General features: G+C 61.8%; 1 protein-coding gene across 2 annotated transcripts; it reads right to left on the bottom strand.

Moving 5' to 3' along the window:
- Positions 1 to 341: 341 nt before the first annotated feature.
- On the bottom strand, positions 342 to 11,902 carry ENTPD2 (ectonucleoside triphosphate diphosphohydrolase 2). 2 transcript variants are annotated; one of them, XM_082327349.1, is made up of 9 exons: positions 11,739 to 11,902; positions 5,203 to 5,320; positions 4,536 to 4,686; positions 3,754 to 3,913; positions 3,426 to 3,653; positions 2,753 to 3,019; positions 2,438 to 2,557; positions 2,024 to 2,158; positions 342 to 1,421 (listed from the first exon to the last, which is right to left on the bottom strand). In XM_082327349.1, the coding sequence occupies exons 1-9, from the start codon at positions 11,847 to 11,849 to the stop codon at positions 1,221 to 1,223; spliced, it is 1,491 nt and encodes a 496-aa protein (XP_082183475.1). In that variant the 5' UTR covers positions 11,850 to 11,902; the 3' UTR covers positions 342 to 1,220. The 2 variants fall into 2 exon arrangements, with proteins under 2 accessions (XP_082183475.1, XP_082183474.1); XM_082327348.1 differs by having other exon boundaries at positions 2,753 to 3,022.
- Positions 11,903 to 20,555: the final 8,653 nt, after the last annotated feature.

Raw genomic sequence — 20,555 nt, forward strand, 5'->3', positions numbered from 1 at the left:
AAGTGTTCAAAAAATGTGTGGATATGGTGCTTAGGGACATGGTTTAGAAGTGGACCAGGCAGTCAGGTTAACAGGTTGGACTCGATGATCTCAGAGGTCCTTTCCAACCTTAACAATTCTGTGATTCTGAGGGATGGAGACCTTCAGGCAGAGCCTGACCTGCGGCTGTGTCCAAGGAGACCCCATGAGCGGCTCTGCCCCTGCGGGACAGCCAGGCTTGATCAGCCTCTTGCTGATCAGGAGCCACAGAGCCATAGGAGTGGTTACAAAGATTTATTTCTGATTATAAAAAAAATCAACCAAACAAAACCAAACCTTCTGCATGTTTGCATGTCCCTGTTGGAAATGTCTCAATTGGAAATGAAGGCGCGTCCTCCCAGCTGCCTGGCGTGGGGCGATGCGGGGCTCAAATCCTAAAGCAGTGCAAAGCCCCACTCCCTCAGCGAGCCCATCACCGCTGCGCTGGCATGGCCACGCACCGGAGCCACGGCGGCTTTTTGTGCTATTGCTGGGAGGACAGGGGAGGCTCTGGCTGTGGCAAAGGCGAGTCTGACTTAGGAGCCACAGGAATGGGGAAGGCACCGTGTCTGGTTGCTGAAGTGGGACCTGGGAAGCTGCCTACTCTCCACGTCTGGTTGTTGCTAAGCCCCTGCCCGAAGACCCTGTGCTGAGGCTGGTGGAAGTCCAGGCCAAGATCTGGCCTTCAGAAGGTCAGTGGGGTTTGTGCATCGGCCAGAAAGGCAGCGTGGGTGATGGTGATGTCCAGAGCTCCGCGGGAGGCAGGGCTGATGCTCCAGGGACAGGCTAGAGAGGTCAGCTATAAGGACTAGCGTAAGTAATACTCCCCACCCACCCCACGCACACGAGAATAAATCCTGCTGTTGTCTGGACTTACTGGCCCAGTCCAGCCCAGGTCTGGTGGCAGAAAGATGCCCCAGGTCTGCACGTCCAAATCCCGAGCCTGCTCCGGGGTCCACCCCTGAGTGGTGCTGGGAAACCCTTAAGCCATTCTTCTGCAGGGCCAGAGGCCCTCTTCTGTCCCCCCCTTTCTGCAGCTTGAAAGCAAGGGGAGGGCAAAAAGGGACAGCTTTCCTTCTGGGACAGGCAGCATCAGATATTGGAGGAGGACATCTCTGAGCACTTGCCGCATCCCAAGTGTTCAGGCCATGGAGGCTCCAGCAGGAAGGATGGTGCAGACAAGGCCCACCCTGTTCCTGCCGTTAGATTGCGCTGGACTTGCTGCGCCGGAGCAGGCAGACGGCAGTCACCAGAGACGTCAGGGTGGTGACCACAAAGAGCAGGATGAGGATGACCCAGTAGTTGTACAGCATGCTTTTGTGGGAAGAGGGCTTCTCTGCCGGGATCATGTTGGTGAGGTTCAGCATGTAGCCCAGGGCCCAGCCGATGGAGGTTTCTCCTGCCTATGGAAAGAGCATGGTATGGTCACCATCCCAGTCAACCCAGCTCCATGGGCCTCAAGAGACCTTCAGGGACCACCTCAGTGCCAGCCCAATGGAGGAGAGGGGTGTGGGGGAGTCCACAGCACCCTGAGCCCTTGCTCGCCCACGGGTCCAGCCAGCCCAGGGACGAACCAGTGACCCTCCTGTGCTGAGCTGGGCTCATCCGATGGGAGCAGGATCTCGTCCACTTGGGCCAGCCCTGATCTGGCTGCCCATCCCATGGCTCATGCAGGCGAGGGCATTTGGCGAAGGAGGGCTCCTGCCCTGAGATAACTTCCCAACAAGCCTGAGCAGAGTTGTTTGAGATGGCTGGTGCCTTGAGGGCCAAGGAAGGACGGGAGGACCTGCCTCCATGACCACCCTACAGTCAGCTCAGCTCATTTTTTTCCCATCTCCCAGAAGATCCACCCAAAAACTGGAAGTCCCATCCTGCCGTTGTTCCCCAAGATCTTCCCTCACATTGCTTGGCTCTTTCTAGGTCTGGGATCATCTCTCCTGCAGGGCTTTTTGGCCTGATTCCAAACAGATACTATGGAATGGCTATGTGTTCTGGTGTTACCCACCTTCTTCTGGAAGGCGATGTTGGGGAAGGAATGGTTGTTGAATTTGTAGCCTTTGGTGGTGAGCAAATAAACAAATGTGCTGACAGGGCAGTAATCCGGCAGTCTCTTCTCCAGTTTAGGGGCTTTCTGGAGCAGCTGGGAGAGATTCATGGAGGGACAGAGAAAAGGGGTCAAGCCAACAGGGTCCAGTCTTTGTTTCTGTGGCCAGAAGCTCTGGGTGGTTGCATCTGGCTGGCCAAGGCGCTGCCCATACCCACCTGAGCCTCTCCTGGTCCCACGTGGGAGCCGTCACCCACCCTCCCCTTACTCCATGGGCGCCAGGACACCCAGCCCCCTCCAAGGGCTGCTCTCAGAGCCTGGGTGATGCCCCCCATGAAGCAGTCCTCTCCTCCCCACCATGCCTGAGGAGCCCACCTCACTCCAGCTGGTGGCACAGATGGTCTTGGCAGCATCCTTCAGGTCGCTGGGCAAGCGCACGGGTCTCCCCATCACCGTCTGGATGAAGTCAACCGTGTAGAAGAAGGCAGAGAAGGCCTGATGGAGAAAAGGAGGCAGCTGTGGGACAGGCTGGGAGCAAACCCTCTTGCCAGGAATGGCCGCTCTGACTGGCGCGGTGGGCACAAGCGGCTGCCCTTGCAGAGCTGGGGGTCTGGCTTTGCTGCTGCATGATGCTGGGGGGCCAGGGACACCTGCAGCCAGGCCACCACCCTGCTCCATGCCAGGACTTACGATGAAGTTTCCCGAAACCTCCGGCTGGAAAATGCCGTCGAAGGAGCAGTGGGAGAAGGAGCAGGTGGTGAAGTCGAAGAGCTTGCTGACATGCAGAGAGCAGAGACTCCCATTCCCAGTGCCGACCACAGTGATGGTGGTGTTGAGGGCGAGGCTGGGCCTCTCCTTCTCCGTGCAGGGGCTGTCATAGATGCTGCTCAGTGGCAGGCTCTTGTGGTAGCCCGTGGGCCAGCAGGGATGGTGAATGGTTGCTTGGTAGCTCTCAGCCTGCTGGAGAAGCGATAGGTGGGACGCGTGAGCCGTGCCGCAGCCCCAGCTCCCCCCGTGCTGTGCAGCAGCCCTGGCACAGCTCCCTGCCTGCCTCCATCTCCCTGCCGGGGAGACGCGGAGGAGCTTGGGCAGCGGGATGCAGAGCTGGCAGTTGCCACAAGCACCTGGAGATGACTCAGGACATCTTGACTCTGGCCGAGGGGTGCAACACCTTACGGAGAGGGTGGGAGGAAGCCCTGGGACCAGGGGAGAGGGTCGGCGGCAAAACCCAAGAGTTGGCTGGGAAAGGCGTGCAGCCGGCCCCGCGGGGCTGTCCTAGAGCCAGGGCTGGGGGATGCCCCTGTATAAACACCAGGGTGAGGGGTGATGACAACCAGCATCCCCATCGAGCACATGCTGGTACCTGGAGGAGCTTTGAGAGCAGCCTCTTGAGGACCTGGTCCCTTCCATAGCAGAGGAAGCTGTGCGTGTACACTTTGTACGCCTGGCCGTACAGCTTCAGCATCACCTCATTTCTGGGGTCTTCAATGATGTCCCTGGTTTCAAAGGTGATCTGTGTGGAAGCGCCCCCGAAGTCCATGGCCCCCAGGGTCTTCTTCTGGGGCTGGATCCATTCCCCGAGCCACCCACGCTGAGCAAGGAAGACAAGAGCGGGCATAAGGATGTGGTGAGCCGTGGGACAGCCTGGCCACCACAGCCGTCCCTGGTGGGCGCCGCGCTCCCCTGCCCACCTTGATGAAGTTCTCCAGGAGGTAGTTTGCGGTGACCCAGCCGAAGACCCCTTCGTCTTCCCCCGACAGGATCTTTGCCCCCCGGAAATCGAAGGGGTACGACTTCAGCGTAGTCGCCACGGCGCTGAGGACGGCGTCCGAAGCCTGTGGGTTCGTGATGCTGCAGGCCAGGCAAGAGGGCGGAGTGGCAGGGCTGCACCGGGCTGCCGCAAGCGGAGCCCCTGCTGCCCACGCTGCCCTCGGGGCCCGGCCCCACCGTGGTGCGCGGGGTGGGAGGCAGGTGGGTCCTCGCCTGTAGGGATGTCCCCCATAAAACCCCAGCTAACCCCCCTTGTCTCTGCCAGAGAAGGAGGCAGGCGGCAGGGACAGAGGTGTGCTCCCTCCTCCTGAGCCATACCCTGTGGCTGGGCAATTATTGCCCTGGAGGGCAATTATTCTCACTGCGTCCCATCAGGCTGGCAAAGGGTGCAGGAGGACTTTCCTCCTGGCTAGCCAAAAAGACTGGGTGGGTTATCCTGGTGCTGGCCCCACGCCAGCCCCTTTTCAGCCAGGGATGTGCTGGCTGTGCCCTGCAGAGCATCTCCTGCTCTGAAAGGCAGGAGCACTTCTGCAAGGGATGTGGAGCCGGGCAGCCGGGAGGGTTAGGAGCTTCGCCTGGCAAAGGGGAGACATCGCAGCTGCGGTTCACCATCTCCACCCCTGCCATGGGTGGCGAGACGGCAAGGTGGCACAGCAGGGCCCCCCAGGCAGCGTTTGAGGCCAGGCGGCTGGCAAGCACTCACTTGAGCAGGCGCATGCCGGCCGTGGCACCCAGGTAGAGAGGGGTGCCCGTGTGCTTCTCCTTGGGCACATCTCTCAGTGCCTGGTTCAGGCAGTGCACCAAGCTTGTCCCGGCAGCCGGAGGGTTGGTGCTGTAGCTGGAGATGCCAGGACCTGTGGAAAGGAAAGAGCGTGGCTCCCTGCAGGCGGTGGGAAGATGCGCAGTGGGAAGATGCTCGGTGAGCAGCTCTGCCCCTCCCAGGCTGTTCAAAAGGCAGGACCTGCAGGTTTTCGTGGGCATGGAGCCATCCGGAGTCCAGCCACATCTCCCTGCCCACGCTGCATCCCCTGCCAGCTGACAGCCAGGGAAAGGTTGCTTAAAATGGAGAGTGGGAAACCATCCCTCGCTCCTAGCTGGGCTAGGCAGGGAGCTGAATTGTTTCCTGGCGTTTCAGTGCATGCCAGGAAAAGATAAACCACAGGCATGCACGGCTGCAAGCCTTGGGGGGAGATGGGGGAGGTTTTGGGAACAGAGCCGGACGCCTTGTAACACCTCACTGCGCTGGTGGATGCACAGGGAGGCAGCTGGGCATGGCAGGGCGTTTTGCACCATCAGCGTGCCCTGCCCACAGGGGACGTGACAGACCCTGCCACAAGCCACCGGCCCTCGGGGACTGGGACAGCCCTTACCCTCCACATCGCACATGCTGTGCTCGCTGACCACCCCGGTGTCGTTCTCCTTGTCCGCAGGCCACTTGTAGACGAACATGGCCGTGTGGGAGGACCCGGCGTCCAGCACGATGCCATACTGTGGGGCGGGAGGCAGCAGGTCAGGCTGGAGGCAGGAGACTCCCCGGCTGCCCCAGGCCATCCCGAGGGAAGGCACTGGGGCTCAGCGACCCATCGTGCCCGGCCGGTCCTGCCCTGGCAGTGCCTGGCCCGGCAGCTTCAGGAGCATTGTCTGGCAGAGGTGAGCGCTGCTCAGCCCAGCATGGGCATGGTCTTGCCCACATCTGCCTGCCCAGGGCCCTGCCCAGGACGTGGCTGGGAGTGGGTGCTCTCCCCAGCTGGGGATGCTGGCCACCCCAGGATGCCGCCTGGCACAGCACAGGGACTCCGGCTTTTTGGGCACGGGGACCCCCTTGCCTCCTTGAGCACAGAGTGGAGGCTCTCTCCCCGCCCCGGGCTTGCTCCCGTCTCCTCACAGCATCGCTCCTGGCCAGCGGGCATCGGTGCTGAGCCATGCCGGGGTCCCCGGGACCAGCAGAGGGGACACCTGGGAGCGGCCCCTCGGGGATGCAGCTCTCCAAAGAAGGGCAGCCAGGCACCTCGTCCCTCCTGCCCTTGTATGGCTCGGCCATTCTCCGGCTATAAATAACCCCGCTCCCTCCTGCCAAACAAGGTTACCCAGCTCCCAGGGAGGGGCCGCCCCGTGCTGCCTTCAGCCCCCCCCGGTCGGACCCCTCTGCTCACCCCCCAGCACCACGGGCTCGGGGCTGCCCACGCTGGCCCCCTCCATACCGGAGCTGCTTCGCTGCCGGAGAGGAGGCTGCGAGTCTTGGGGCGGGGAAGGAGCTGAGCATCTCTGGGGTGAAACCACTTAAGGCTTAAACCTGGCTTTACAAAGGCTCTGTCTGCTGCCTGCCCTGCCCGGGCCCGGCGGGAGCCCCAGGGCAGCTCCTCTCCCTGCCTGGCACCCAGGAGACACCCCAGCCCTGCCTGGTGGGTGCCCATGGTCCCGTCCGTGTCCCCATCCCCGTCCCTGTCCCTGCCAGCGGGCTCCAGCCCGGGTGGCTGCAGGATTGGGTTTTGGCCAGCTCAGGCAGCAGAAACAAAGTGCCCGGGCAGAGGCAGGGATGCCGGGGGGTCCCCGCTTAGAGGCAACCCCCATTCCCACGTGAACCCATGGCCCCGCACCTGCTCCCCCAGGGAACCATTTCCAATGGGTGACCCCCCTCCAGCCTCCCCCGGCTCCCATTAACTGTCAGCAGCTTGCCACGTGCGCTGGGCCAAAAGCTACGAGCCAGTGGAGAATCTCCCCCTGTGGCCAAACTGGGGCCAGTGTGCCACGGCACTGGTGTGGGGGAGCAGCTCCCGGCGATGCTGAATGCTGCAAGAGGAGGAGGGGGGCTCTGACAGCCTCCCCCCCTCAGCTGCTGCTCCCAAGCACAAAGCGGGGGAGCAGGGCCCCCAGTTTGGGCCATTTCTGGGCTGGGTGCTCGGGGTCGGTGCCCTGGGCACCCTTGGGGGGCTCTCAGCCCCCTCCTCTGCCCAGCGTGCCACGGGCCATGCACCCCCTGGCACCGAGGATCCCCTCGGTCCCTCTTCACCATAAGCACCCTCTGCCTCGCCTGCCCGCCGCGGGGCCCCGTGGGCACCCCCTGCACCCCCGGACAGGCAATTGCCTGCAGGCACAAGCACAAGCAATAACAGGTGCTGATGCTGTCCCAGGGGATGCCCGCAGGTGTGTCACCACCAGCTCCCACCCCATGGCCCTCTCGGCATGTCCCCTTCACCGTCCCAGCCCTCGCGAGTGGGTGCTGGCATCCCTGCGAGGGGTCCCCGGGGAGGGTCCAGCCCCAGCAGATCCCACTGCCTGCCTCTGCCATGCGCGTGCCTGCATGCCCTGCGGCCACCATGCAGACGTCCCCAGTGTCCTCGCGGGGCACCACACCACCTCCGTGCCACCCCAGATATCACCTGGAGGCACATCAGCATTAACCGGGTGACAACGCTGTCCCCAAAGGGAAAGCATCAGCAAGTCACCCCCAAACCTGAGGCTGAGCACAGCTGGGACCCCAGGAGCGGTTTCCAGCCCCAGGATGACCTGGGGGGCTGCAGCCCGCGGAGGGCGACAAGACCGGAGATGGGAATACCTATGGGATGGCAGGGGCTAAGAAATGCCGGAGCCGGAGGCAGCAAGGATGACCTGCAGCATGGGGAACACCCGGTGCCACACACCAGGGATGGGGACAGCCCCGCGGCAGGAGCAGATGTGGCCACGGGCGCTTGGACACGCGGCTGGATGCGGAGTGGGCAGGGGAAGCCCCGTGCGCCTGCGGCCGGGGGAACCCTGGTGCAGGGGATTTCCTCCTGCCTTCGCCAGGGCTGGCTCGGCTGGGCCCTGCTTCCAGCCCCGCTGAGAGCTGGCACCGGGGTGCACGCATGGGCTTGCACGCGTGGGCTTGCACACGCAGGGCGGTTGCGCACGGGGGAGTTGCACGTATGTGGGGGTGCACACGTGGGTGCACACGGGCATGGATGTGCGTGTATGTGTGCATGTGGTGTGCGTGCCTGCAGGTGTGCATGTGGGGGTGTGTGCATGGACATGCGCACGTGTGTGCAAATTGAGGTGGGGAGGTGCACGCACGTGGGTGTGCATGGGTGGGGTGTGCACGCACATAGGTGTGTTGACGTGTTTTTGTGCACACGGGTGCACGTGTGTCTGTGCGTACATGCATTTGGGTGGGTGTGCATGGGCATGCACACAAGTGTGCACGCGTGCGGGCATGCGTGTTGGTGTGTGCATGCCCGGGGCAGCCACACTGCCTGCTCAGGCCCAGGGAAGGGAAGCACATGTGGCTGCAACTGCGGCTCTGCTGCCCACGCAGGGCGGCTGGCAGCGAGAGGCGGCACCGAACCCACTCCCAGGGCAAGCCCAGCGGGGAGGTGTCACATTTGGGGTGACAGTGACACCGCCGGTGCAGGTTGCAGAACCAACACCTGTGGGTTGGGGTGGGGGTCTCTCCTCTCAGATCCCGGTGTCTGGGCAGGCAGAGCCCATCGCTCCCAGGTGCGCGGCAGCAAAGATGGGCAGTGGCCCCAGGGCTCATGGGCGAGGGATGGTCCGTGGGACGCCCCCGACCGGTGGTGGCCCGGCCCCATCAGTGAAGGCAGCAGCGCTCAGGCCCAGCCAAGGTAGCAACGTGCGGCAACATGAACCGCTGCAGCGCGGTGGGTGCTGCCAGCCGCAGGGAGTGCCTGGCGCCCAGCCAGCCGCCAACGCCTCGGCTTGCTCCCTCGCCACCCCGGCATGAGAGGAGTCGTGACGGCCTCGCGTCAGCCCCCTCTGCCCCACTCCCGGGGGGTGCAGGGTTTTGAACCCGAGCCTGTCCCCGCGGAAGAGCCATCCTCCCCGGTGGCCCTGGCGGCAGTGAGCAGGGGTGGAAGCCACGTGCACAGGCCGGGGCAGACCTGGACGGCCAAGAGCGTTCCCAGGGATGAAGGAGAGGTCCCATCCCCTCCTCCAGATGCGGGGGTACACACACGCCTCCAGCACCCACATGGGAATCAGGGATGGGGTCACCCACAGTGGGGCTGCGATGGTGCCGGCCCCTGTCCCAGCTCCTGCGCCAGCCCCTGTCCCCGTCCCAGCCCCTGAGACTGGGCAGCGGAGCCACTCCATCGCCCAGCGCAGGGCGAGCTGCCGCGCAGGCTCAAGCCGTGGCCGAGCTGTGAGCTCGCAGCCGTGCGGGGGGCACAGGCAGGTCGTCCGCAGGAGCCCTGCAGATGGGAGCCCCGGGAGGGAGAAACCCGGCTGAAAGCCCATCTCGTTAGCGATTTGCAGCGTAAGCACTGCCCTCAGCTCTTCCAGCCGAGGCATCCTGCGCCTGCCAACGGGCAGGCTGGAAATGAGGGCTGGAGGGACAAGGATGCCTTGGCACACTCCCGTGCCGGCACCTGGCTCCTGTCATCCCTCTCATCTGCCCCGGCACGCTCGGCTGCCGGCACCCCAGGGCTTGGCGGGGCCTCGCACACGTGTTTGTGGCACTGGCCCCAGCCCATGGGACAGTCCCCAACCCCAGCATCTACTGGTGGCACAGGGATGGTGGATTTTTCCAACAACACGACCCCCTGACCAGACCCTGGCGATGCCACAGGGCTGGGGCACGTGGGGGTCCCCGGCATGGCCCCACACCGGGACAGTGTCCCCGTGCCACCGCAGCGTTCCCCGCTGCCTCCTGGGTCAGCCGTGGCCCTGTGGGCTCTGCCTCGCCGCGGCATCGCTCAGCCCAGCCCAAGCAAGGGCTGCTCAGTCCTGAAGTCCCTGCAGAGGAGGTGGGGATGTCCCCAAAGGCCATGAGACAGCAAAGGTACGAGGAGGGCTCAGGTCTCCTGGTGAGTGCATTGCTCTGCCCAGAAATGTTCCACATCCAGGGGAGGAGACGGAGGGGGACACTGGGAACCACCCAACTCGCTGTAGCTTGGCACCACGCTCTGTGGCCATGGCCGTGGCCGGGCCTCCAGGCCCCCACCACAGCAGGGGCTCAGCCTGGCCCCACAACATCCCACCTCCCTTGAGGGTGGCGAGGCCCGTGGGGCCGCCAGGTCTGCGGTGGGTTACCACGGGTTTCCTTCCCACCGTGGGAGCCGCAGCTCCCCCAGGACGGCTGGCAGGGGAAGAGCCCAGCAGGCTTTGTAACGGCCAGCGAAGAGACTTGCCAAAAGAAGGGAAAAAAAGGGTTGTCAAAAGAAGGCAACAGCTCTGAGCCGTCAGGCGGCGGTGCCGAAAGCCCTGCTGTGGACCCGCGAGGGAAGGGGAGCACCGCGCTCCTGGGACCAGTCCCTTGGCAGCAGGATAACCACTCTGGGGTATTTTTAGGGCTATATTCCAAGCAAAGGAGCTGGAAAGGGAAGACGTGGAGCCGTAGCTCAGCAGTGAACAACGCTATCACCCAGCAGCTGCTCCTAACGTGGACTGAGCCAGCAAGGACCATGTCTTGCCCAGGCGGGCGAGGAGGACGTGCCCGGGGTCTCCCACAGCAGGACCAACCTCCTCTAAATCATCTCTGCACATTTTGGGCTGAGTTAGACTAAGACAAAGCTTTGCATCCCCAAAACAGCCCTGAGCTTTGTGCAAAAGCAAACCCCTCGGTGCCTGCCTGGCGCCAGCCCCATGGTGCCGAGCTCCGGTGGGCAGCACCTCACCGCACACCGTGCTGCACCCCACATGCGCGCGGCACATCCAGGGACGGTGCAAGACCCTGAGTCCCCAGGCTAGGCGAGGCAGCCTCAGGCAGAGCAGGGCCAGGGCCCACGTGGGTGTTGGGGGATGCTCGGCCCCAAACCACAGTGTTGCCTGCAGACTGGAAGGTGCTACCACCCGGAGAGAGAAAAAGCACAAAAAAGCTCCAAAATTAAATTTCTGGGAATGCATCTGGCTTAGAAGCAAAGTTCCATCTTGGAACCAGGCAGAGAAAATGCTTCCCAGGCTGCCCCAAGTGCTGCACATAGGGCTCTCAGCACTGATCCATCTCATTTCCCCGTGTCCAAAGAGACAAAATCCATTTTGAAACCAGCTGCGGGCACTGCTCAGTGTGCCCCAGCATGTGGCGATGGGTGGCAAAGAAAGGTGTCACAGGGAAAGAATTAATCGTTGCTAGGTATACTAACAGCAGCGAGCAGCGTCTTAGCTAAGCAAGCTCGTTTTCTCAACCTAATCTTCATTACATCTGACAAATCCAGAGAGAAGGCAACACATCTGGCATTCGGTCTGGCTCAGAAAGTTTCCAAGCGAATTGCTTGGGATGAGGAAAAGGGGGTTTTGGATGAGCCATTTTCCAGGACAAGAGCCTGCTCCCCACAGAATAGCTCGGTCTGTCACCAAAAAAAAAAAAAACCAACACCTTTTTAAAACAGAAGACTTGGGCTGCAGAAGAGTCAACTGGGGGACTTGGCCAACGAGAAATTGGTTGGGAATTCCTTTCAGCATCTGAATTTACAATGAGAAAGGGAAGAAAAAAGCAGCTCGTTTTCATGGGGAAGTGCATTTCTCGTCCGGCTGCGCTGGCGCAGGCGATGCTGCTGGAGCCCGGGAAGGCCGGGAGATGCTGGGGTGCCCCATCCCCCGTGGGAGCAGCTGCTGCCACGGCCTCCTTGGCCGTGGGGACCGCATCCAGACACGCCACTGCTATTTTTTAGACCTTCCTCTCCCAAAGCGCAGGTCTGAGGTGCCGGGGATGGGCGGCCAGGAGTCTCCGCAGCCGGGGGGGGGGTCTCGCCGCTGGGATGGTGGAGGGGACAGCCCTGTCCCTGCCCGGTGGCCTCCTGTGATGCTGGGGATCCCCTGGATGCCGGAGCTTCTCCCACACCGGGCATCCCGCAGATCGGGGTGGCCCCTCCGGGGCTGGGGGAGCCGCAGTGGCCACCCCGATCTGCGGGATGCCCAGGTCCCCCCGGTGCCCGCTGTCCCCGTCCCCTCCGTGCCTGGTCCCGACCCCGCTCACCTTGAAGCCCGGCGGGCCCCGCGTATCCCCGGAGCCGAGGCAGAGCAGGAGGATGCCCAGGAGGCAACCGAGGGCGAGCAGCAGGAGGACGGCGGCGACCCGGCGGGCCATGGCGCGGGCAGGTGAGCGGCTCCGCGGTGGCTGCGGCGGCTCCTGCTGCTCCTCCTCCCTCGCCTCCTCCTTCTCCTCCTCCTCCTCCTCCTCCTCCTCCTCCTCCTCCTCGCCCGCCTCTCCCGGCTGAGTCACCGCCGCCCCGGGCGGGACACCGGGCTCCTCTGCGGGGGGCCGGCCCCGGGCTGCGGGTCCCGCGTCTGCCCCTGTCCCGGGCTCGGCTCCGTCCTGACTCCCCCCCTTCCGCCCCGGGCATCGCCCCTGCCCCGGATCGGGCCCGTCTCCCGCCCCGGGCATCGCCCCTGCCCCGGATCGGGCCCGTCTCCCGCCCCGGCCATCGCCCCTGCCCCGAATCGGGCCCATCTCCTGCTCCGGGCATCGCCCCTGCCCCGGATCGGGCCCATTTCCCTCCCCGGGCGCAGTCCTTGACCCAGGGACTCAGCACCCGCCCCGATCCCCCGGGATCAGCCTTGTCCTGCCCCCCCCACCTCGGGCATCACCGTGGCCTCGGGGCTCAGCCCCACCCGGTCCTTCCTCCCCAGGCACGTCCTCTGTCCCCAGGATCAGTCCCACCTTCTCCCCCCACCAGCCATCCTCCTCGACCCAGGACTCAGCCCCATCCTGCACCCCCACGGCATCGCCCCCACCCCGGGGCTCAGCCTGGAGCTGGGTTTGGTGGGAGCTGAGAACACCCTGCGCAACAGAAAACCTCTGAGAAAGTGTCTCATCTACCACAATTAACCGTTACGGATGTATTACCGCTTTTAATCATTACAAGGAGTTTGTGACAGCCCTGAGGAGCCCAGACGTATATTGAGATTGTTTTTAATATGGTCACAAGTGAATAATGTAATGCGTTTCCACATGGAGCAGTGAGCCAAGGAAGGTTGGGCCCCTGGCTCTGAGAAGGACATTTTGAGCTTGCGTGCACAGAGGGATAAAGCAGTGAACAAAATAATAAACAAGAAGATATCACCAAGGAGAGGAGGCTGAAGGAGGACGTGGCTTCCAGCCCGGCTGGGTTGCGGGCTGGAGGGTCACACTTCGGCTCATCACAGCCTGCCCCACTTCTTAATTTTTTTCGAAATAAGCCACTTCTTCTGCCGCTCCCGGCTGCTCTGCACGTAGCACCCATTGCACGAGCGCTGGGGTTCCTGCAGAGCTTCCTGCCCATCGCGGTTGTATCTGGGCGCAGAGGCGCTCGAGGGGCCCAGCTCATGCCATGGGCTTGTGGTCCAGGGGCCACTGGTCCCAATGTGCTGCTGCGTTGCAGAGGCTCTGCCGCTGGAGGTGATGGCCAGGGACGAGGTCCAGTTTTGTCCCCCAGAGCAGCGACCAGCAGCAGAGTCTGGGGAAGAAAATGGCTAAATCGGGGCACAGAGAGCGACCCTCGCCTGGCCGGTGCCCATCACCGCAGTGCAGGGCTTTTCCGCAGGAACGCTGTGTTCAACCTGTGAGTGTTTGCAGGTGTGTCTACCTCCTCGCTTCAATTCCTTGAGCATTTAACCTCTGGAAAACCTGTGTCAATCAACTCCAAGACATTAATATCCCGATTTATGTGAAACGATGCTCCCCCTTTGCTGCTGCCGCTAATACCGCAGGAGACCGTAGTCTTGTTTTGGAGGATTAGCGGAGCATCATTTCCGCTGCCTTCCTGCACCACTGCTTAAAAGGCTCTTCTCAAGTTTCCACAGGGAAATGCCTGCCTATTCCTGACTCCTCTTGCCACCGTCCTTGCCCGCTGGGTGTTTCTGAGGCACGCATCCGCAACCCTCGCAGCTGCAACCACACCAGGGGTTAACACAGAAGCAGAACAATCTTCTTTGGATTGCACTTAACCTCTTTCTTAATAGCTGCTGAGCCTCCAGTTCCTCTTTTTGACCGGACAAGCAGTGAGAAGAGGTCTTCAGAGACTGAAAAGGAACCAAAAATCTCTTTTCTGGATGGTGGCGAGCAGAGACAGGGCTGGGAGAGCCCTGGGGGGGTGAGGGTGGTCCTTTGCTCCTCGTCCTTATTTTGCTTTTGGGGCTTTGGAGCAAGTCCCTTTCTGGCAGGCGGTTACTCGGTGTGGTGGGACCCTCCTGGGTTTTAAGCGGAAACACGAGCATCTTCCACACCCTGGCCTGGCGCAGGCTTGGCCGCCCTGTTCCCGGGCTGCCCATACGTGGCATGGAGCAGGGGGTTCGCATCCCTTCCCGCTGCAAAAGGGGCTGTTCCTCCTTCTCTGCACTGGTCACATTTGCCACCCTCTGCCTGGCCCTAAGGGGCAGGGGGGTGAGCCGAGGTCCGAGGCAGCCTGTGCCCAGCCCTGCCTGATCACCAGTGTCCCAGGAGCCTCAACCTCCACTGCAAACAGGGAGGCACCAAGTGCTGGGATGGAAATGCTCTCAGCCATGTAAGGGGAATGGCAGCCACACGAATCCATGTGTTGCCAGAGAAATACCTCTGCAATGGTGCGTTCAGGCAGGGAGCACACCGCCACCGCCACCGCTGGCCTGAGCTCAGCCTGGCCGGGGGCAGGCGCTGGCTGCTTTGGCCCCAGCAAGGGGAGGCCCTGTGAGCAGCCGTTTCTCATCGTGCCCTGTTGACAGGAGGCACCAGTGGTGAGGGGAGCAGGGCAGGGAAGGGTGGCAGTGCCTCTGCCCACGCTGTGCCGGCAGGGAGAACCCAGCCACATCCGTGGGGATGGAGCAGGCGCCTGCACGAAAGAGGCCACCCCAGGTGGCCAATGCCTGGCAAGGAGCATGAAATGAGCTCCAGGCACCAACAGATTCGGTGGGAAAAGGAAAGCGAGGAGCAGGGAGGGCTTTCTCTGCGACAGAAGATGGAGCGAGGGATCTCCCGATGCCATGGGAAGGAGAGTGCAGCTTTGCTTGTCTGAGGAAACCAGGGACATGTGGATTTTGGACACCAGCAACACAAGGCTGGCACAGATGTCACCTCTGCGGGACCCCAGGTTGGGAAGAAAAGTCTCTGCCTGAATGAGCAGGTTCAATGCGTGGAGAGCCAGCCCAGCACAGCCTGGTTGTCCTGCTGTCCTGTCACCTCTGCCCCCTGCCCCCCGACGCGTTGGCCTGCCATTGCACAGCAAGGCAGGGGTGGAGGGAGAGCAGCACCAGGTCTCAGGGCCCTGTGCCCCAGAGGGCAGCAAGGGTGTCCGGCACCTCCAGTGTCCCACTGTCCTCCTGTCCCCGGTGCCACGTCTGCTCTTTGCCCTCAGTAGTGCAGATGCAGGAGCTCAGGAGGCCCAAGGGCAAGTGTTTCCAGGCAGCTGTGCTCAGGCAGGCAAATAGAACCACAGCATGGTTTGGGTTGGAAGGGACCTTAAAGCTCAGCTGGTTCCACGCCCTGCCCTGGGCAGGGACACCTTCCACTGACCAGGGTGCTCCAAGCCCCATCCAACCTGGCCTTGAGCACTGCCAGGGATGGGGCACCCACAGCTTCTCTGGGCAACCTGTGCCAGTGCCTCACCCCCCTCATGGTGAAGAATATATCCTTGTATCTGATCTCCATCTCCTCTCTTTCAGTTTAAAGCCATTCCCCCTTGCCCTGTCAGTCCCTGCCCTTGTAAAAAGTCCCCCTCCAGGCACTGCAAGGCCGCAATCAGGTCTCCCCGCAGCCTTCTCCTCTCCAGGCTGAACACCCCCAGCTCTCAGCCTGTCCTCACAGCAGAGGTGCTCCAGCCTCTGAGCATCTTCGTGGCCTCCTCTGGCCCCGCTCCAACAGCTCCATGTCCTTCCCGTGCTGAGGAGCCCCGAGCTGGACGCAGGGCTCCAGGGGGTCTCCCCAGAGCGGAGCAGAGGGGCAGAATCCCCTCCCTTGCCCTGCTGGCCATCGTTATTTTGATGCAGCCCAGGAGATGGTTGGCTTTCTGGGCTGCGAGCGCACGTTGCCGGCTCATGTCCAGTTTTTCATCCACCAGTACCCTCCACCCCTTCTGCAGAGCTGCTCTCCATCCATTCATCCTGCCTTGAGCGTCCCCAGGGACGGAGGCACACAGTGAGGTTTTAGGGGTCCTACTTTGATACCAGGAGGGAGAGGGACCCTCAGCATGACCAGACACCTATGGTAACCTCAAATAACCATATAATCAACCAGATGCAGGGCCAGGGTCTGCTATGAGCCCCATGATTTAGTGCCAATTTTGCATGCTTACAGCCTGTGTATGGGCTGTCACCTCCGTTACCAGGCCAAGGCAGAGAGGGCCCTGGCGTGCCCCTGAGACGTGAGGCCCAGAGGAGTGGGTGGCTGTCACAGGCAAAGGGGGTCCGGATCCGGAACCCCAGCTGCCAGCAGCGCTGGTGCCTTCACTCACCCCATACCTGGGTAAGCACTGAGAGCTCGGTCCCGGGTAAAGCTGAGTGAGGATGTGCCACCAGCACGCCTGAGGCACCTGCAGGCTCTTGGCAAGTGTTTCTACATCCACTGCAGCTGATGAGGACACCGACTTCTGCTCAGCAGTGCAGGCGAGATGGGGCTTTCCTCCCCCGCTCCGCAGAGAGGCGCAGGCACCAGCTGCTCCAGAAAGACAGGTCCTGGTGGCAGCCCTGTCCCAGCTGGGCAACAAAGCCTGTCCCCACCCCGGGGGACTCGCAGGCGAAAGATTCACTGGGGACAAAGTGGCAGGTAGGGAACAAAGATGAGAAGGTGGGGAGTGCGTTACTCGCCCAGCAGTGCGGGAGAGCCGCTTTCCTGGACAAAGGAGAGAGGTTTTTCTAATCCACCTCTTCCAACAAAAGCATCTGACGTGGGGCCACCTGGGCGAGGGCTGCCCGGGTTGAGTGAGCGATTAATGGAGAAACTGGAGCAAGAGAAGGGACTCGCTGGCTGGCCCTGGGAGGTGGTGCCTGGGGATGGTGGGGTTTGCTGGTGGGGGGGCTCAGGGCTTCTTGGTGTCTTCATTAAACGTGGATGAGCACATCTGGGAGCACTGGTGGGCGGCACTGCAGCTCCATATGTGGCTGGGAAATAACAGGAAGAACAGAATGAGCCTGGAGACACTGCAACGGGCCGAGGTCCAAAGTGAGGGATTAGGGACAGGGTTTTCTGCTCTTGTCTGCAAGCTCCTTGGCCAACAGCAAGTGCAGGGGAGATGCATCCAGGAGCACTCGATAATCTTGGGATTAGGATGAGCCACCAGCACAGGCCAGCCATGAGTGATGCACAAGCAGTCCCATGATGCACTCAAGAGCTGCCAGAGCAAAACACTGATCTCAGCACTGATGGGAGCCCCGGGGCGGTCCTGGCCTGCTCCCGAGGGAGCACAGCAGGGCAGTGGGTGCTGCGGTTGCTCTGCAGAGACAGCCAGGGCAAGGAACAGCAGGAAGAAAGAGGGGCTGGTTGGAGAAGAGCACGGTCCCTGTGGCAGCCAGCAGGACATTGGGGATGGAGCGAGGCTGCGAAGGCGTCCCCAGCAGGAGCACAGCCCCCGTCTGCCTCACGGGCGGCTCTGGAGCAGTGTGTGAACGGGGGACGAGGGCAGGGACTTGTTCCTTGGCCACAGGCTGGGCTGAGACTGCTCACAGGGCCACGTGCTGTCGTCCACGGGAGGGGGAATCCCCCAGCCCTGCTCTCAATCCCAAGGCTAACCCCAATCCCAATCCCAGTCCTGCCTGGGAGCAGCACTGGACCCACAGCCAGGTGGAGGAGCTGTAACCTGCTCCCAGTCCCCAGGGCCACGTGCAGCCCAGCCAAGCTCTGCAGCTCTCTCTGGAGTCAGGACTTGGACTGACCCAACCCTGGGGACTTGGCTGAGAAATCGGGTGTATTTTTTGGAGATCGCAGGCCAGCGCAGGCCAGCCACCCCGCAAGCTCAGAGCCAGCCCTTCCCCAGGCTGAGGCCTGCACCAACCAAAGGACTTGGGCGCCTGGGCTTCCCCAACTGCTGGTGCTCTCTCCCCATTGCCTTGCATAGAGGAGTCCCAAAATTGTGCGGGGTACTGGAAAACCGCCCAGCAGCCTGTCCTGCTGGGGAGAGGCATCCCCGAAGAGGTGTGTCCAGACAGAGCCAGAACGATGCTTTTGCCCGGGGTGCGTCCCCCCACATCTCCACCTGCACGGTGTCACCGACACAGCATGAGCCTGGCCAGGGCATTGGGAATAGCTGGGGGTGCCCACGCTGGTCCCAGCACTGAGCATGCCCACAGCACATGCATGCAAGGTATTTTTGGGTTTTTTTGAGTCTGTGAGCAATGAGACTGCAAATTCAACCAGTATTTCTGTCGGTAGAGGAGAAAAATAAGGGGGTGCAACGAACCAAAGTGTGACTGAGGACAGCTCCCGCTGAGCCAGCGGCTTTGCCTCGACACCCTGTGGGTGGTAGCTCCCCAATGCACTCGAGCCTTGGCTTCAAGCTCAGAGCTTTTCCTCCTACAGGCACTGAAGGACCCCAGTGTATCCAAGGCTATAATCCCTTTCCTGGCAAGGACACTTGCCTGGAAGGAAGATCAAACGCAAGCACAACTCTCCATTCTTGCCTTACTTTCTAAAATCTTTTCTCTCTCCTGTTTCCCAGGGCAGCATCCCTGTGATGCCAGCCCAGGGATCTGCTCCCTGTTGCCCTGGCACCAAAGCAGCCAGGAAATAGGCGTCTTCTCCGGAAAAGCCCGACCGGTTTCTCTCAGCTGCCTGGCCAGCAGCCCTCTCGTGACGGGGCAGATGGCACGGAGGTGTCCGGCCGCGGGGCAGGCGTTGCAGCAAAGAGCCACTGCGGGCTGGCAAACGTCCTGTGCCGTCAGCTCTGCTCATGCGGCTGTGGCACGGGGCCTGACGAGCAGTTTGCCCAGGCTCATGGTACGGGGCTGTGGATCCTGGCACGGGAAGCAGGACCTGCCCAGCAGAGCATCCTTCCCCCACGCTGTGACCCCAGGGCAGAGGTGTGCTGGCATGCAGAGCCCTGGGGCCGTGGTCACATCCCAGCAGCTCCGTGCAGCCGCCGTGGGCTCACCTTTCCCTAAACCTGTGGGACGGGGTGTGTAGGCAGGAGGGAAGCACACGGCATGAAGGAAGGGAGCACCACGTGCAGACCTTGCCCACGGGGCTGATCCCCATCCTCAGTGTGAGGGAGGGGATGGTGGTGGGGTGGGGACAGAGCTGGCAGGACGGAGGGGGAAGATGTTCTACTTGGAATAAAGCAGGCAGCTGCTTGTCACATTTCTTAAAACTGGCCAATATTAACCAGAGACTCCAATCATGAGCGAGAAACCACATTTTGAACGACCTCAGCTCACCACCGTGAGCACCAGCCCCACAGCCAGCGCTGGTGAGCAGTTGGGTGACGCAGAGGCTGAGCCCTTGCCCTGGCTCTCGGGGCTGGAGGGTCACTGCAGCAGCCCACAGCCACCACTGTGTCCTCATGCAGAGCCGCACCAAGGACGGGCTCCCCTGTGGGATGCCGAAACACCCAGGCAATGCCCGCTGAGCCCCCATCAGTGCATCAGAGGGGCTCTGAATAAGAAGGGGGCTGTCGGGGGCAGCTGAGCGGGACTCCTGGGCTGCTGCTCAGCCTCCCGAGGTCCAGAGGTGAGCAGGACCATGGGGCCACTGCAAACATCCCCCTGTGAGGATTACATTGATCTGCAAGGAGAATTCAAGTAACCCGGAGGGACGTGGTTTGTGTTAGCATCTCTCCATTAGCTGTCCTGTGCAGTGAATTTGCTCTTTTCCCATTGCTGTTGCACAGAGAAACTCTGCTCTGAGGTTCCCTCAATTCTCTAGAGGTGTTAGGAACAAAACTAACATTTGAGGAGGATTTGAGCACCGGGAAGGCTCTGTGGATCCACCGCCCTCCCGCTGTGCCACCGCAGCCAGTTCAGGAGGCAGGGGCATCTCTGTTAGGGCACAAGCCACCTTCCCATTGCTGCCCTGCAGCTACCCACCAGCGTGCCCCAGCCCAGCGAGGTGATGCTGCTCCAGCACGCGTTTCCTGAGCTCTGGGAAGGGATGCGGGAAGGTGTCACTTCAGCCCAATTCCATTTTGCACTGGGCAAGATCATTTTGCTTCCCTCTGTGCTTGCAGTTGGTTTTGAGGACCAGCAGCCTGCAGAGGGTTCCCGCTTGCAGGGGCGTCATCACCTCCCTCGACGTTGTGCAATGCGGCGGCTGGAGAAGCTGTCCTGTCCCGGGGCGACTGCTCCTTCAAATCTTTGGCATCAAACTATGCTTGCTTGATCCATGACCTCGTGCTGGGAACTCAAGCTGAGGGAAAGGAAGGGTCTCTCCTCTCCTTTGGCAGGACTTTAACAGAAACCAGATTCCCAGTGCAGGCTGGGGCTCCCTGGTGGCCTCCCCATGAGGATGGCCAGCAGAGCTGTCCTGCAGCATCCCATCCCCTCCCGTGCCAGGTCCTTCTGGGAAAAGCTCTGCACCGGGGAGCCATCTCATCCTGTAACTCATCCTGCTCTGCCAGCCCCTTTTCCCACCGTTTTCCAGCAGGAGCCACAGGAGCAGCCCCAGCACAGCGGCTCAGAGCCCCGCACCTCTGGGTGCCCCCAGCCCGGGGCAGCCCCTTGTCAGCCCGGCCGGCCGGCTTAGCAATCTCTAAATGTAAGTGCGTCAGTAGCGTTGTTTCTCACCCTAACAACAGAGTTTCCCTACGATAGATGGTTCCTGTCTCTGTGTAAAGGCACACGGCCCTGAGGATCACCCTCCAGCTGGAGGGCATGTTTCCAGTCCTTTCCGCATCCCAAAATGCAACAAGAAATCTCT

This window comes from Platalea leucorodia (assembly GCF_965183815.1).
Source record: "Platalea leucorodia genome assembly, chromosome: 15".
Classification (NCBI taxonomy): domain Eukaryota; kingdom Metazoa; phylum Chordata; class Aves; order Pelecaniformes; family Threskiornithidae; genus Platalea; species Platalea leucorodia.

Bases quoted from the DNA above. Each gene is read 5' to 3' on its own strand.
- ENTPD2 (XM_082327348.1), bottom strand. From the start codon at position 11,849: ATGGCCCGCCGGGTCGCCGCCGTCCTCCTGCTGCTCGCCCTCGGTTGC. The intron at 4,687-5,202 runs GTAAGGGCTGTC...TCCTTTCCACAG, and splicing joins CAGCATGTGCGATGTGGAGG to GTCCTGGCATCTCCAGCTAC. The intron at 3,654-3,753 runs GTGGGCAGGGGA...TTCCTTGCTCAG, and splicing joins TCCTGGAGAACTTCATCAAG to CGTGGGTGGCTCGGGGAATG.